This window comes from Dasypus novemcinctus, chromosome 12 (genome assembly GCF_030445035.2).
Source record: "Dasypus novemcinctus isolate mDasNov1 chromosome 12, mDasNov1.1.hap2, whole genome shotgun sequence".
NCBI classification, from domain to species: Eukaryota; Metazoa; Chordata; class Mammalia; order Cingulata; family Dasypodidae; genus Dasypus; species Dasypus novemcinctus.
Window position 1 is genome coordinate 63154846 of NC_080684.1, and position 12287 is coordinate 63167132.

Here is a 12287-nt window from a genome sequence, read left to right on the forward strand (position 1 = left end):
ATATCTGTAAATAGTATAAGATTTTGTAAAATTCTCTCATGTGACTGTGGGAATACACAAACCCAGATTCTGCAGGCAGGCTGCAAACCAGGGCTTCTATGAAAGTCTGAAGAATGTCTTTGAGATTTTCTGGGAGACATTGGCTGTCCAAAGACAAGCTAGGAAATTCTCCCTGAATATTGAAATCACTTCCCCTTTTAAGGCGTTCAACTACTTGGATAAAACATCACTCATTGCTGATGACAATCTCTCTGCTTAATTGTAGATGTAATCAGCCATCTGTACAGTAAACTCACGGATGGCTAAAGTCCATAAAAATCCTTGTATTGCAATTAGCCCAGTGCTTGCTTGACCAAATAACTGGGCACAATTACCTGGCTGAGTTAACACATTAGCTTAACAATTACACTTGGTTATAATTTGAAAAGAGCTTTCTCTTAGACTGTTGAAGTCCAATCCATTCTAACCTCTGATCCTTTTGCATACTACTTTTCCCCCCTTCTGCCTCTGGAAGCTTTTAGAACTTCTTTTTTTGTGCCCAAATTATGACATTTCATATTTATGTGCTTTTATTTATTTATTTACATAATGATTTTATATTTTAAATTTCCACATATATTTTAATGAATTAATAATGAATTTATTATGTTGGGAACGCGATGGTCCCTTTCAAGCTTGAAAAGTTCTTCAGTTCTGGAATAATATATTATTTCTTTCTTAATTTTTCTCTCTTCCTTGTTTCCAAAGTTCTATTAATCAGGTATTGCATTCCTGCAACTGAAATAATTAATCCCTTAACTTTCTTGTTGATTATTGTTTATCGTTCATTTTTTTGTAGTTTTGTTCTACATTTGGGATATTTCCTCCCAACTCTTGGATATTTATCTTCTGATGTCTCAGTTATGATTTTCTATTGTTGCATTTTCAGTGTCCACTGATTTGTTTTTATTCTTTGAATTCTGTATTTATTAATAACAGTATTTTATTATTCATTCATGATAACCATGTACTCAACTTTCTCTCTGAAGATATTAGTTAGGGATTTTGGGCAGTTTCTTTAGTCTCCTGAATTGTTTTCTTGGATTACTTTTCTTTTGTTAGTTTCTTTGCTTTTTTCTTTCATATTGCAGTCTTTCATAAAATAATTAATGAACCTTGAATATTTGTTTATTTTGACAGGCTGTAAAAGCTGAGGAGCCTCTGAATATATGGATGGGAATTGTTTGTCCTCAGGTTGAGCAGGGAGCCTCTAATTTTATTGGATAAACCCCAAATATTATTATATGTATGTCTTTTCTGGAGCCACTTTGTTTCTCCAGAGAAGAATCCTTCAACATTGTGCCTAGGGTCAGGTGCTTGGACCCCTGGATCCTGCAAACATTTTAGGCATACTCTTAACTCCAACTTTGCACTTGTGATTCCCAGTGCCTGGAATGGTCTTCCAGATGTCTATATAGCTTGGCTTGTTTTCACCCGTCTTCATTTTTACTAAAATGTTACCTTCTCAGTGAGGCCTTCCTTGGCCACTCAGTCTCAAAATTCTGCAGACCCTCTAATCTTTAACACATATTCTCCATGCCCTTTCCCTGCTTAGTGTTTCTACTTGGCTGTTTTCATCATCTAACACAGTATATATTTCGGTTATATATTTTTTATTAAAAGTCTTCCTTTAATAGAATGCAAGTCCCATGAAGTCAGGGAATTTTGTTTGCTTTGCTGACTGTTGTATCCCTGACAGACTAGAACAGTGCTGGATATATAATAAGTGATCTATAAGTATTTGTTGATTAAATATTAAATCATATAAAACAAATTTTTACAATATTAAAATTTTATATTATCATTGGTGATTTATCCCATCACTTTTATGTTTAGAAAATCTTTCCCATCTAGTCATCTGTATTATTTTATGACTTTATCTCAGTTATTTTATGGTTTTATTACTTATATTTAACTTTTTAATACACCTGAAATTTTTAGTCTAGTGTATGAGAATCTACATGTATGTTCTCACTTCCCCTCTTCTTTTTCCTCTTCTCCTCTCTTCCTCTTTTATTTCTTGCTTTCTTTTTCCTTTTTTCTTTTTACCATTAAGTTAATTTTTTCAATTAACTATCAGCTGTTGAGGAATAGTCTCTCTCTCCACCAAAGAGGGCAATTTTATATTTAGTGAAGTAATAGTCACTTTTGCAACATCCACATATTACTTTGTGCAGTGCCATATTTGAAGTTTTATTTCATGGGTCTTAATATGAAAATAAAATGGATGTGAAAATTACACATGTTTCTTTGCAATGTTCTACAGTCTCTTCCTATTATAAATACTATATCATTTTAGAATGTTAATATCCTACATATAAAGATTTATATAATACATGCTAAACAACTTGTTTTATGAAAGAAATTGTTGCCTAATTTCCAAGCTGAATATTTCTTTTCTCTCTATTTTCTTTGGCATTTTAATGAGAAAAAATAAATTTTTCTTTTGGATCTACATTTTCCATTGGCAAATCAAGCAAATACTAAATGTAGTGATAATTTTGTGAGGTGTCATGTGACTAATAATGCTATAGAACTATAAACATACATTGTGGTTTTAGTAACTCAAATGAACCATATATATGGTTATTACTGTTGGTTTCTATGCTTTCTTTTGTTTTTCTCCCTTTAAGGTTCATAATAGTCCTAAATGCTTTGGTTCAGTGTATTCTTGTTATCGGTCAATCAGCTTGTTCTTTTCAAACCAAGAGGAAATTCGAATTTATGGACATGAAATAAAAAAAGATGGAATCAGGTAAGATCTTATAAATGATATAATGTGAATAACACCACAGGTTAATGGTCTCCAAACACCTCAAACTGGATTTGAATTGTGGAAATAAGAAGAGAGGATTCCTTCTTCAATAACTTTGACATCATATCATACAGACATGAAAGGTTCAGTAAGCTCTGAGATCAACCAGGTGGCTAGGAACCTAATCACTTTCACCTTCCTAATACTTGTGTGAAATACAAATATGTTTATTTAAGTGGAGATATTATTAGTATATCCTGTTCTAAGAGACATTGGGGAGAAAACTTCATAGTTCAACTTGTTGAATATTTTTTTTTTTTGCCCTCTTTCTTTACTTTCTTTTTTCCTTCTCATTGCTTAGCTTTCCTCTCCTTTGTTTTCCTTCCCTCTTCTCTCCCCTCTCCACCCCTTCCCTCTCCTTCCTTCCCTTCTCCTTCCTATCCCTCTCCTCTTCTTCCTTTCCTGCCTTTTTTAAAGCAGAAACTTAAAATGCAACTAAATCTCTAGAAGTCCTTTTCAAATCTATGGAATGAGATTTGGGTGTCCGTTGAGATTTTCCATTAGTGTTCTGAGAAGGAGTCCGAGCTGAGAAACAACGGGCCTCTCTGAGTGAGTTCAGAGAGGACCCAGTTCTCAGCCTTCTTATTTGCCAAGAATATGATATGAGAATTTTGGAGATGGGAATATTTGTTTATTTGATGGAAGGTTTTATATATTTTAAACTAGGAATACTATGGAAGAATCCACCCATTAATCTAAATAATTATAGAGAGAAGCTCAACTTTAAATATTTCTTGGCTGAGCTATGTCAGAAAAAGTAAATTGTGAGATGGAACAATTCTATTCCTCATCCAGAATTCTCTATCAAGTGTTTTAATGATAGGGGTTATTCCTAACAGCAACCTATGGTATCTTTTTCTCAGTTTAGAGTCTTCAGAAGGCAGCAGGTGGCAGCAGAAAGGGTTTAGACTGAGCACCAAAAGAATTAAAAGCTAATTCTGGCTTCCTCAGCGTCAGGCAACCCTGGGTAGTCACTCTGACTCTCAGAGACTTATTTTTTTGGCTAATTGGGTTCTATACTTCTGATTTTCCTATAAAAGATAGCTTAGCCATTTGAATGGGAAGATAATGTTTTCACATATGTATTTCCTGAAGCTGAATTTAAATAGTAATGTAGGATTCCTTACATCGGATTTTGGGTAACGTAATGGGCAATTAAAGATACTATGTTTTGTAAGATAGAAATGCCATTCAAATAGGTTTACAAGAATATTAACCCCTTGTTAAATCAAGGATATGCCATTTAATTTTAAATCAGAGAACACATTTCTTTCAGGATTTCCCAATTTATGAAGGAAGGAGAAAGATTTTCTTATTATTTGGTAAAGTTTCTTATACTGATGCTGTACCTGGCATAGGGTTAGAGAGATGTTTGCCAAAGTGGAATCAAATGTCTGAGGCTCCGCTCACTATGCTAGAGTCCCTGCACTTCAGTGACCTCACCTGTGAAATGAGGACTTCTGGTGCATTTGAACTCTTACACTTTTCAGGGTTAATCTGTGCATTCATTAGCTTACAGTTTGAATGTTTCCTGCCTAGGTTTCTTGGAGTTTTTCTTAGAAATATTGGAGGTTATCTAGTTTTAACTATTATCCCTCATCTCTAGCATCCCTCTATTTGTAAACCTCAGTTATAATCATAGTTATCAACCTTTCTTTTAAAAATTTGTATATTTAATCAAATTTCTTATGAAAGAGAACAAAAGGATGATTGAAGATGACAGATGATCAAACAACAACAAAATACCCACAACAAACTATTATCCTTCCATATAGTTAACATCCATCACTATGAAATACCTTTATAAAATACCACTTACTTTTTTCCTGTTATGATCAAGTATGGTTTTATAAACTTGTGAACTTGAGACAAATTATCTTTGTCAATAATATATCAAACTGACTTTTACTATGAATCCCTCATATTTATATTTTAAATCACATTATATTTGGCACTGGTAAACCAGAGTCTCCTTATTTATTCTCCAATTTAAACTTTTAGTTTTTTCCCTATCTTTATGACATATTTGCTCTAATTATCTATAAACAACTCTGTGCAAATAGTTACAGACATTTCAAATTGTTTCTTTGGGGACTATGCTTCTGTTGGAGAGCATGTTTAGTTTTGTAGTTTTTGTGTCATGTGACTGGCTATATTCCTCTTGGAAAGGAACTCATAAATCTGTGTTTTTGAGAGCAATGTATGATTATGCCTTTTAACTGCATGCCTGCCTCACGTTATAGTTTATAATTTTCTTTCAGCATGACTAGCTTCATAAAAATGAGATTTTTCCATTTCCTTAATTTTGAGCAGTGGTTCTTTTCTGCACTACTCATTGATGGAAAAAGTGCAGTGTTTTTTCAAAAGTATTCCGGGTGACTTACTGTCTTTTAAAATGTCCAATTGATTAACTTTCTTCCATTCCCATATGTCTCTCACTTCCTTTGTATGTGCACATACATTGGATCAGGAGTTTAAATATTCTATGTGATTCTTGTTTACATAGTCCAGATTGTCTCCAATTCAAATGAGATATGGGCTGATAAAGTATTTTTTAGCCTAATAATGTACTTTACATTTTATAGCATTAAATGAATGTCAATTATAATTAATCATCCTGAGACATATTTCTTTTGGAAAATAAAGATTGTGTTGAGGTGACATTTGGGAGATAGAAGCTGCTATTTTCTTATTTCAAGTAAAATTAAACAAAACCAGAACTGAAGTAATATGCTTACATATTTTTTTTAATGATTTTTGTCCTTTTCAAAATTGGTGAGCAACATAGTTAGGGTTATCTTTAATTCTCTATATGAAAAATAAATACATGTTAGCACTCATTATTATAAGTAGACAATATTTTCCAGATTTAAGAAAAAACCACTGATATTTAACAGCTTTGTGTATTTGTTTAGTTGAAAGAGACATCAATTTTAAGTATAGAATCTATATCACTATGAGGAAATGTTATCATTTTTATTTCCTTTTTCTGTAATGTTGACTTTTTAAGATGTTCAGATTTCTTATAGATTTGTTGCTTGATACATTTAACTACATAGTTTACTTCACAATTTTGAGGAATAATTCTCTTTTATTTAGCTATCTCAACCACTTTAGGAAAAAAATAATCTGCAGCTGGTCTTTCATCATAATTCTTAAATGACCTTTGTTCTGTTTTTCAAGTTTAACATTGCCTCAGACAATTGGGCAGGTTTTCATTGAGAAACTAGCTGACTACATTCTGGTGAAAACAACCTTTGGTTTTTCCTTGGCTTGGGATGGAATATCTGGAATTTACCTCAAACTGTCTGAGGAGCATAAAAGGAAATCATGTGGCCTATGTGGAAACTTCAATGACATTCAGTCTGATGATTTCATAATTCAACAAGGTAAGTGGAGCAGAAGAAATGTGTGGGAACTTTCTAACGTCTTCTCCCTTCACTGCCCAAACTACCCTGGAGACTGGTCCTATATGTTGGGTAATTATTTGTCTGCTTTAGTGATTTTAAATGAGGCTTGAATAGTAATTTTTTTTTCATTCTTAAAAACACTATCTCGTTCACATTTGCTAAATTAAGATATAGTTTCACCCATATAAAAATATTTTTGAACTTTTACTTTGTGCCAGGACTGCTATATGAGCTTAGAATACATCTGTGAACAAAACAAATAAAGACCCCTGCATTCTTTGAGCTCACATTCTAGTGACTCAAACCCATTTGTATCCAATCTTGATAAGAATGAATTAAATGACTCCAAAATAATAGTTTGGTAAAGATAATGAAATGCAAATAGGATTATGAAAATTGAGCAGCAATTTGAAAAGGTTTTATCATGTGTAATGACTTAATGTGTAATCATCTACTCAAAATCATGATGCTAACTTCAATGACCTATTAGAAATGGATTCTGTTTTCAATTCAGGTGCCAGTTTGCAGAGGCAATAGAACGAGAGAATCAGAGGCCACAGTCATGGTTTAGGTTCACACAGAGAGGTACAATAAGAAAGAATACTCTTCCTAGTTCCAACAGGCCTGGCTTTGAGTTTTGTTTCGCTTCCAAGTCCATAATTTGAGGCAACTCATATCTCGCTGATGCTCAGTTTCTTCAACTGTAAAATGGGGATATAATAATTCTGGACTCACAGAGTTGTCAATAATATTATCACTTCATATTATTTATAGTAATAGTTAATATGAGTGTGTACCTATATTACTCCTAACCCTCAAAACAATCTGTAAGTTTGGTAGTATTGTGTTAATTTTATGAGGAAAGAAGGTGACCTGGCCAATCTAACACAGCTTTTAAATTGCTGTACAGGTTGGAGTACAGCTCTGACTGGCTCCCAATCCCATGCTGAGACAAATGTGTGTGAATTTCCTTTTGAGCTGTAAAGTACTATCTTTAAGTCTTTTTGGTTTATATTATAAAATTAATGGAAACAAGTTGTTGAGATTTTGTCTTTGAACATATAGTGAAAGGTCTCCTTAAAGTGTAGGCTCTGAAGTCACACTGTTAGGATTCAAAATCTTTGTTGCCACTTATTAAACACCTTTAGTTTAAAGATATAGTAATAGAGTATACCTCTAGAGTTGCCAACAACTGAAACAATCTGTGTGAAACAGTACAGTGACTGGCATGTAGTTAATAATCAATACATTTTAGCTAATTTATAATCATCCTCTGAAACTCTTCAATAAACTTATAATGGAGCTGAATTGAACATTTTTGGTTAAAGACATTGCTTTCAGAGGCCTTTGTTAAAATACAAACATTTTACCTTATGTGGATAGTACATCATCAGGATTAGTTTTCCAGGAGCTAGAGTAGAGAGTAGAACACAAAGCAGTCAGTTTCTGCATATGTAAAATGGAGATAATGATAATGAACATGAGAACTACCAGCTTATGGGGATCAAAAGACAAAATATCCCTGAAAATCTTCAAAAGTTGGTGTGCACAATACAGGTGTACAGCATGGGATCACCATGAGATGCTGTTCAGGCTATTTTGAATCTGATGCTGCAAGTTTGGCTTCCCTTTTCTGGAAGCCCATCAGCAGAATGGAGCCCATCAGCAGGGCAGAGTCCATTGGCAGAATAGAGCTCATTTTAGTCTGGTGGAGGGTGGAGGTAGAATGAAATTGGGTATTAGGGAGGAGAAACTTGAGTCTGTATTAGGAAGCAGGGATTTGGATCAGGTAGAACCAATGAGACAGTAACTGTGGATTTCTTTTTCTTCTGCATCAAAGGTTCATGAAAAAGTAATATTCAATCCAGTCCTCAGTTTTAGGATTAGAAAAGCCAGTCATATACGACTGTCCCTGGGACTTCTAGGGAACATATCAGAGACCAGGAGAGAAAAGAGCCTCTGATCTTGTTAGAGGCAAGGAGATTCTTGTTAAGGATTTGAGTTAAGGCCAGTCAGAACTTGAGAGCCTGGAGCATAAAATGGGTGTTCACAATGAGATAACTGGGGCAGCACTTATATATATATAAGTGGCAATTGAACAAAGCAAGGAGACAAGAATATATGTAGAAAGGTCAAAGGCAGATTTTTTTAGCTTCTTCACAATTTTATTTGGTAAAACATGTAAGGCAGAGAATTAAAACAAAGCAAAATGACACAACTTATAACAACTTTAAAAGATGTGACCAGAACATATCCTAGGATTTTCTCCTCTACTGTACTAATGCAAGAAAATGTCTATAGATGAGCCTTATTACCTTTTGTGTTAAGATGCCTAGTAGTTTGCCTGCATTTGGCTGATTAGATAAATCTTTGAGGGCAGTTAGACAGTTTGATTGAACGTCATTGAACACATAATCTGTTATCATTGATTAAAATTGCATTTCTCTTTGCTTTCCTTCTCTTTCTTCAGGGATGACTTCACAAAGAAATGAGGGTTTGCAGAATTTCTGTGCATGTAGGAAGATTTTAATTTGTCATCTAGTCGAGAATTTTGTTTCCATAATTCATGTCTACATTTAGCTACACACAAACAGAGAAATCCTGGTTACTGTTGTTGTCCCAGTAGAATTATTAATAATGCTTCTCTTTCATTCTCAAAAGTGCCCCCAAATTATGCTATAAATTAGCATTTTAATCTTAGTTTAGCAGGATCCAGAACACTAATTAATATGCATTTAAATTCTCACATTAATAAACAACTTTGGAAACTCGTTTCTTTATGCAACATAGTAAAATACCTACATATGTGATTCAAAAGCTGGAATCAACACAAGCCCCTAGGAATTAACACTATTGTTTGTAACAATAAAATATGAGCATAAATATTGAAATAAATGGACCTTTAGGAGATAATTTTCATTCATAGACTTTTTCTAATATGATTTTTTAAAAATGAAAGTGTGGTTAGTAAATTTACTTAAATAGGATGTCAATTTTTCCATTTTCAAATAATTATATTGGAGCAGGCCCACTAGTTCAGTGTGTAACAATTCAAAAAATGTTAGAGATGTAGACGTAGAACAGACACATCTGAAAGCTCTAGGATTCTATTAATCTAATGAATAGTGCAAATTTTCTTGTCTTTATTCATTCACTTATTTAGTAAATGTATTTGAACACTTACCATATGCTGGATACTAAACTAGGGATACAGCAATAGAACAGTTTAGCAAAGTCCCCTTCATTCATGTAGTATATATTGTAATGGAGGACAAAATAAATAGGGGCAAAAAAATTAAAATGTGATTTTAGTGGGCAATAACAGCCAAAAAAAAAAAAAAAAAAAAAAAGAACAAAGTAGGGAAGGAGCTAAAGAGTGGTAGAGAAGTATGTGGTTTAATGATAGGCTAGTTAATGTGCAGAGAAGGGCCTTCTAGCACTCTAGGAGGCCACACTGAGCTGAGTGGATGCCTAAATGAAGTTGGAAAGAGTCATGGGAAGATTTGGGGAAAAATGTTTTTGGAGGGAAAGGAGAAAGAGCAATTGCTCTGAGATATGAATGAACTTGAGTGTTTCAATAATAGCACAAAGCTATTGAACAAGAATAGGAACAGAAGATGAGTGGAAAGGGGAAGCAGGGGCCAGACTCTTCCAGGCCACAGTAAAGTTTGGAGTTTTATACTAACAGAGAAAAAACACTCTTATAGATAATTCACTTCCACAATTTTCTCAGCGATTGGTGGAAACATGCAGACATTATCTTCCTATGTTGAAGATGCTGGGAGAGTGGAGAAACATCTGACTTGGGAAAGGAGCCAGGTATACAAAGGTGACAGGGAGATCATTGAGTCTAGATTATCATCAATGATAGACCTTATGGTCACATAAGTCTGGAGCACCTGAAGTTCAAATTTGAAGTCTAATTGGCTTTGATGGAACTTTGAAACGTCATCTTGTTTGCTTCTGCCAAGTCCATGAGATTTGAGATTCAGTCTCTCAATCTGGAGCAGGACTAATTTCCACATTAGGTCCCAACTTATTCTGAGAGGCCAGGTGTTGAGACAATTTAAACTTGATATGGAGCTGAGGGTCCAAGGACTTACCACCAACCGTCTGTTTTCTGCTGATCAGATACTTGCTCTAAATAATGCTGGGATAAGCTTCATGAGTCTTAATATTGGGCTCCATCCTGATCTTGTTTAGAAAAACACTGTTCATAACATTTATATGAAATGGATTTGCTTCTTAGTTTTTCTTCTTTAGATGTCTTTTCCAGTTTTTAATCATCTATAGTGCTGTGTCCTCTGATTCTCTCTCCAAGGGCTCAACAAAAATTTAAAAAAAATTGTTGTGGACCCCAAAACTGGAACGGGAGTTTTAGTAAGGTCCTTATTAATATAAAATATAATGAGAGGGCTGTTTCAGAAATTTTACACCAAATTTTACTTATGTGTCTTAGTGTTAGGGTTATTAGAGCACAAACTCTATGTTGACTAATTTGCACTTCACAGATACATATTTTGTATCTGCTTGCATTCAGCTGTTCCCCATCTTGTTTTTTTTTTTAAGATTTATTTTTTAAATTTATTTCTCCCTGCCCCCCCGTTCCTCCTGTTGCCTGCTCTCTGTGTCCATTCATTGTGTGTTCTTCTGTGTCTGCTTGTATTCTCATTAGGCAGCTCCAGGAACTGATCCTGTGACCTTCCAGAGTGGGAAAGAGGCTATTATTCTCTTGTGCCACTTCAGCTCCCCTGTTTTGCTATGTCTTTTTATTTTCTCTCCTCTGTGTCTCTTGTTGCATCATCTTGCTGCATTAGATCTCCATGTTGGCCGGCACTCCTGCATGGGGCGACATTCCCATGCAGGGCAGCATTCCTGCGTGGGGTCTCATTCCTGTGTGGGCCAGCTCTCTACGTGGCCCAGCTTGCCCTCCCCAGGAGGCCCTGGGAATCAAACCATGGACCTCCTATATGGTAGACAGGAGCCCAATTGATTGAGTCACATCTGTTTCCCCCATCTTGTTTTCATGAGTTTACTTTTTCTCTCCAATTTGATACTTATACTTTGTTCACTTATACTTTGTTCACTTTATTTTTATTATGCCAAAGTGATGTTAAAGTCTAATGTCACTTGCTAATTAGGTTATCGAGCTTACCTTTCTTATCAGAAAGTTTGCATTGAAGAACTGTGCCTGTGTTTGTGGAAAATGATACTGTTACACATACATTTTTTTGGTGTGTGTGTGTTTGTGTGAAATAGAGGACTATACAGAAGACATTGCTATGTTTGCAAATAGTTGGTTGGTGCAAACTCCAGATGACAACAAGTGTGTACCAACACCATCGGATTTTCCAAATCCATGCTCAAGTGGAATGCCAGCATTTGAGGTAAATTTGATTTGAAAAATTTGTGCTTGTTGAATATAATACACATCATATTATTTGTGTATTTATCATTAATTATTTTAAGTGTAAACATACCAAAATTACAAAGGTGTTAAATGTAGGAAATGTAATTGCCACAGAGAATGACTATATAATTACTGCAGAAATAATGAATATAACAAGTTTCATAAAAGCAGGCCTCATCATGAAAACATGGAGTTAAAAAAATATTGTCTCAAATTTGTGAGCAAAAATTACCTCTTTCCTGGTAAGAACCAACATTCCTGCAAATAAGATTACTAATGAAAATGAGAATGAACATGTTATTAAGTATTCTCTGGTGATTGGCATCTTTTTCTGCACAGGCAATCTTCTTCAAGTGTCAGACACTGTTGCAGTTTCCTTTTCTCAGCTGCCATGAATATATTGATCCATATTCATATATTGCCAGCTGTGTTAATGATCTTTGCAAGTAAGTGAAATGATTAGAGTTTGCAAATTTTTTTTTTATCTAAAAAGAAGAACAAAAGGTACTTCTGTAATTTACCCATGCTCTGGCTACTCACAAATGTAGTGGGGAATGTAAAACATAAACTGTATCATCAGCTGTTGAAAGCTTTCTGTGTAACAGGCACTATG

General features: G+C 34.4%; 1 protein-coding gene across 1 annotated transcript in view; it reads left to right on the forward strand.

Moving 5' to 3' along the window:
* The window catches only part of OTOGL (otogelin like), a 149993-nt gene that overhangs the window by 16703 nt on the left and 121003 nt on the right, over positions 1–12287 (forward strand). Inside the window, exons 7-10 of the mRNA XM_071218973.1 lie at positions 2673–2794; positions 6038–6243; positions 11524–11651; positions 12014–12120. Of these exons, the coding sequence (XP_071075074.1) occupies positions 2673–2794; positions 6038–6243; positions 11524–11651; positions 12014–12120 (563 nt within the window). The remainder of the gene's footprint in view (positions 1–2672; positions 2795–6037; positions 6244–11523; positions 11652–12013; positions 12121–12287) is intronic.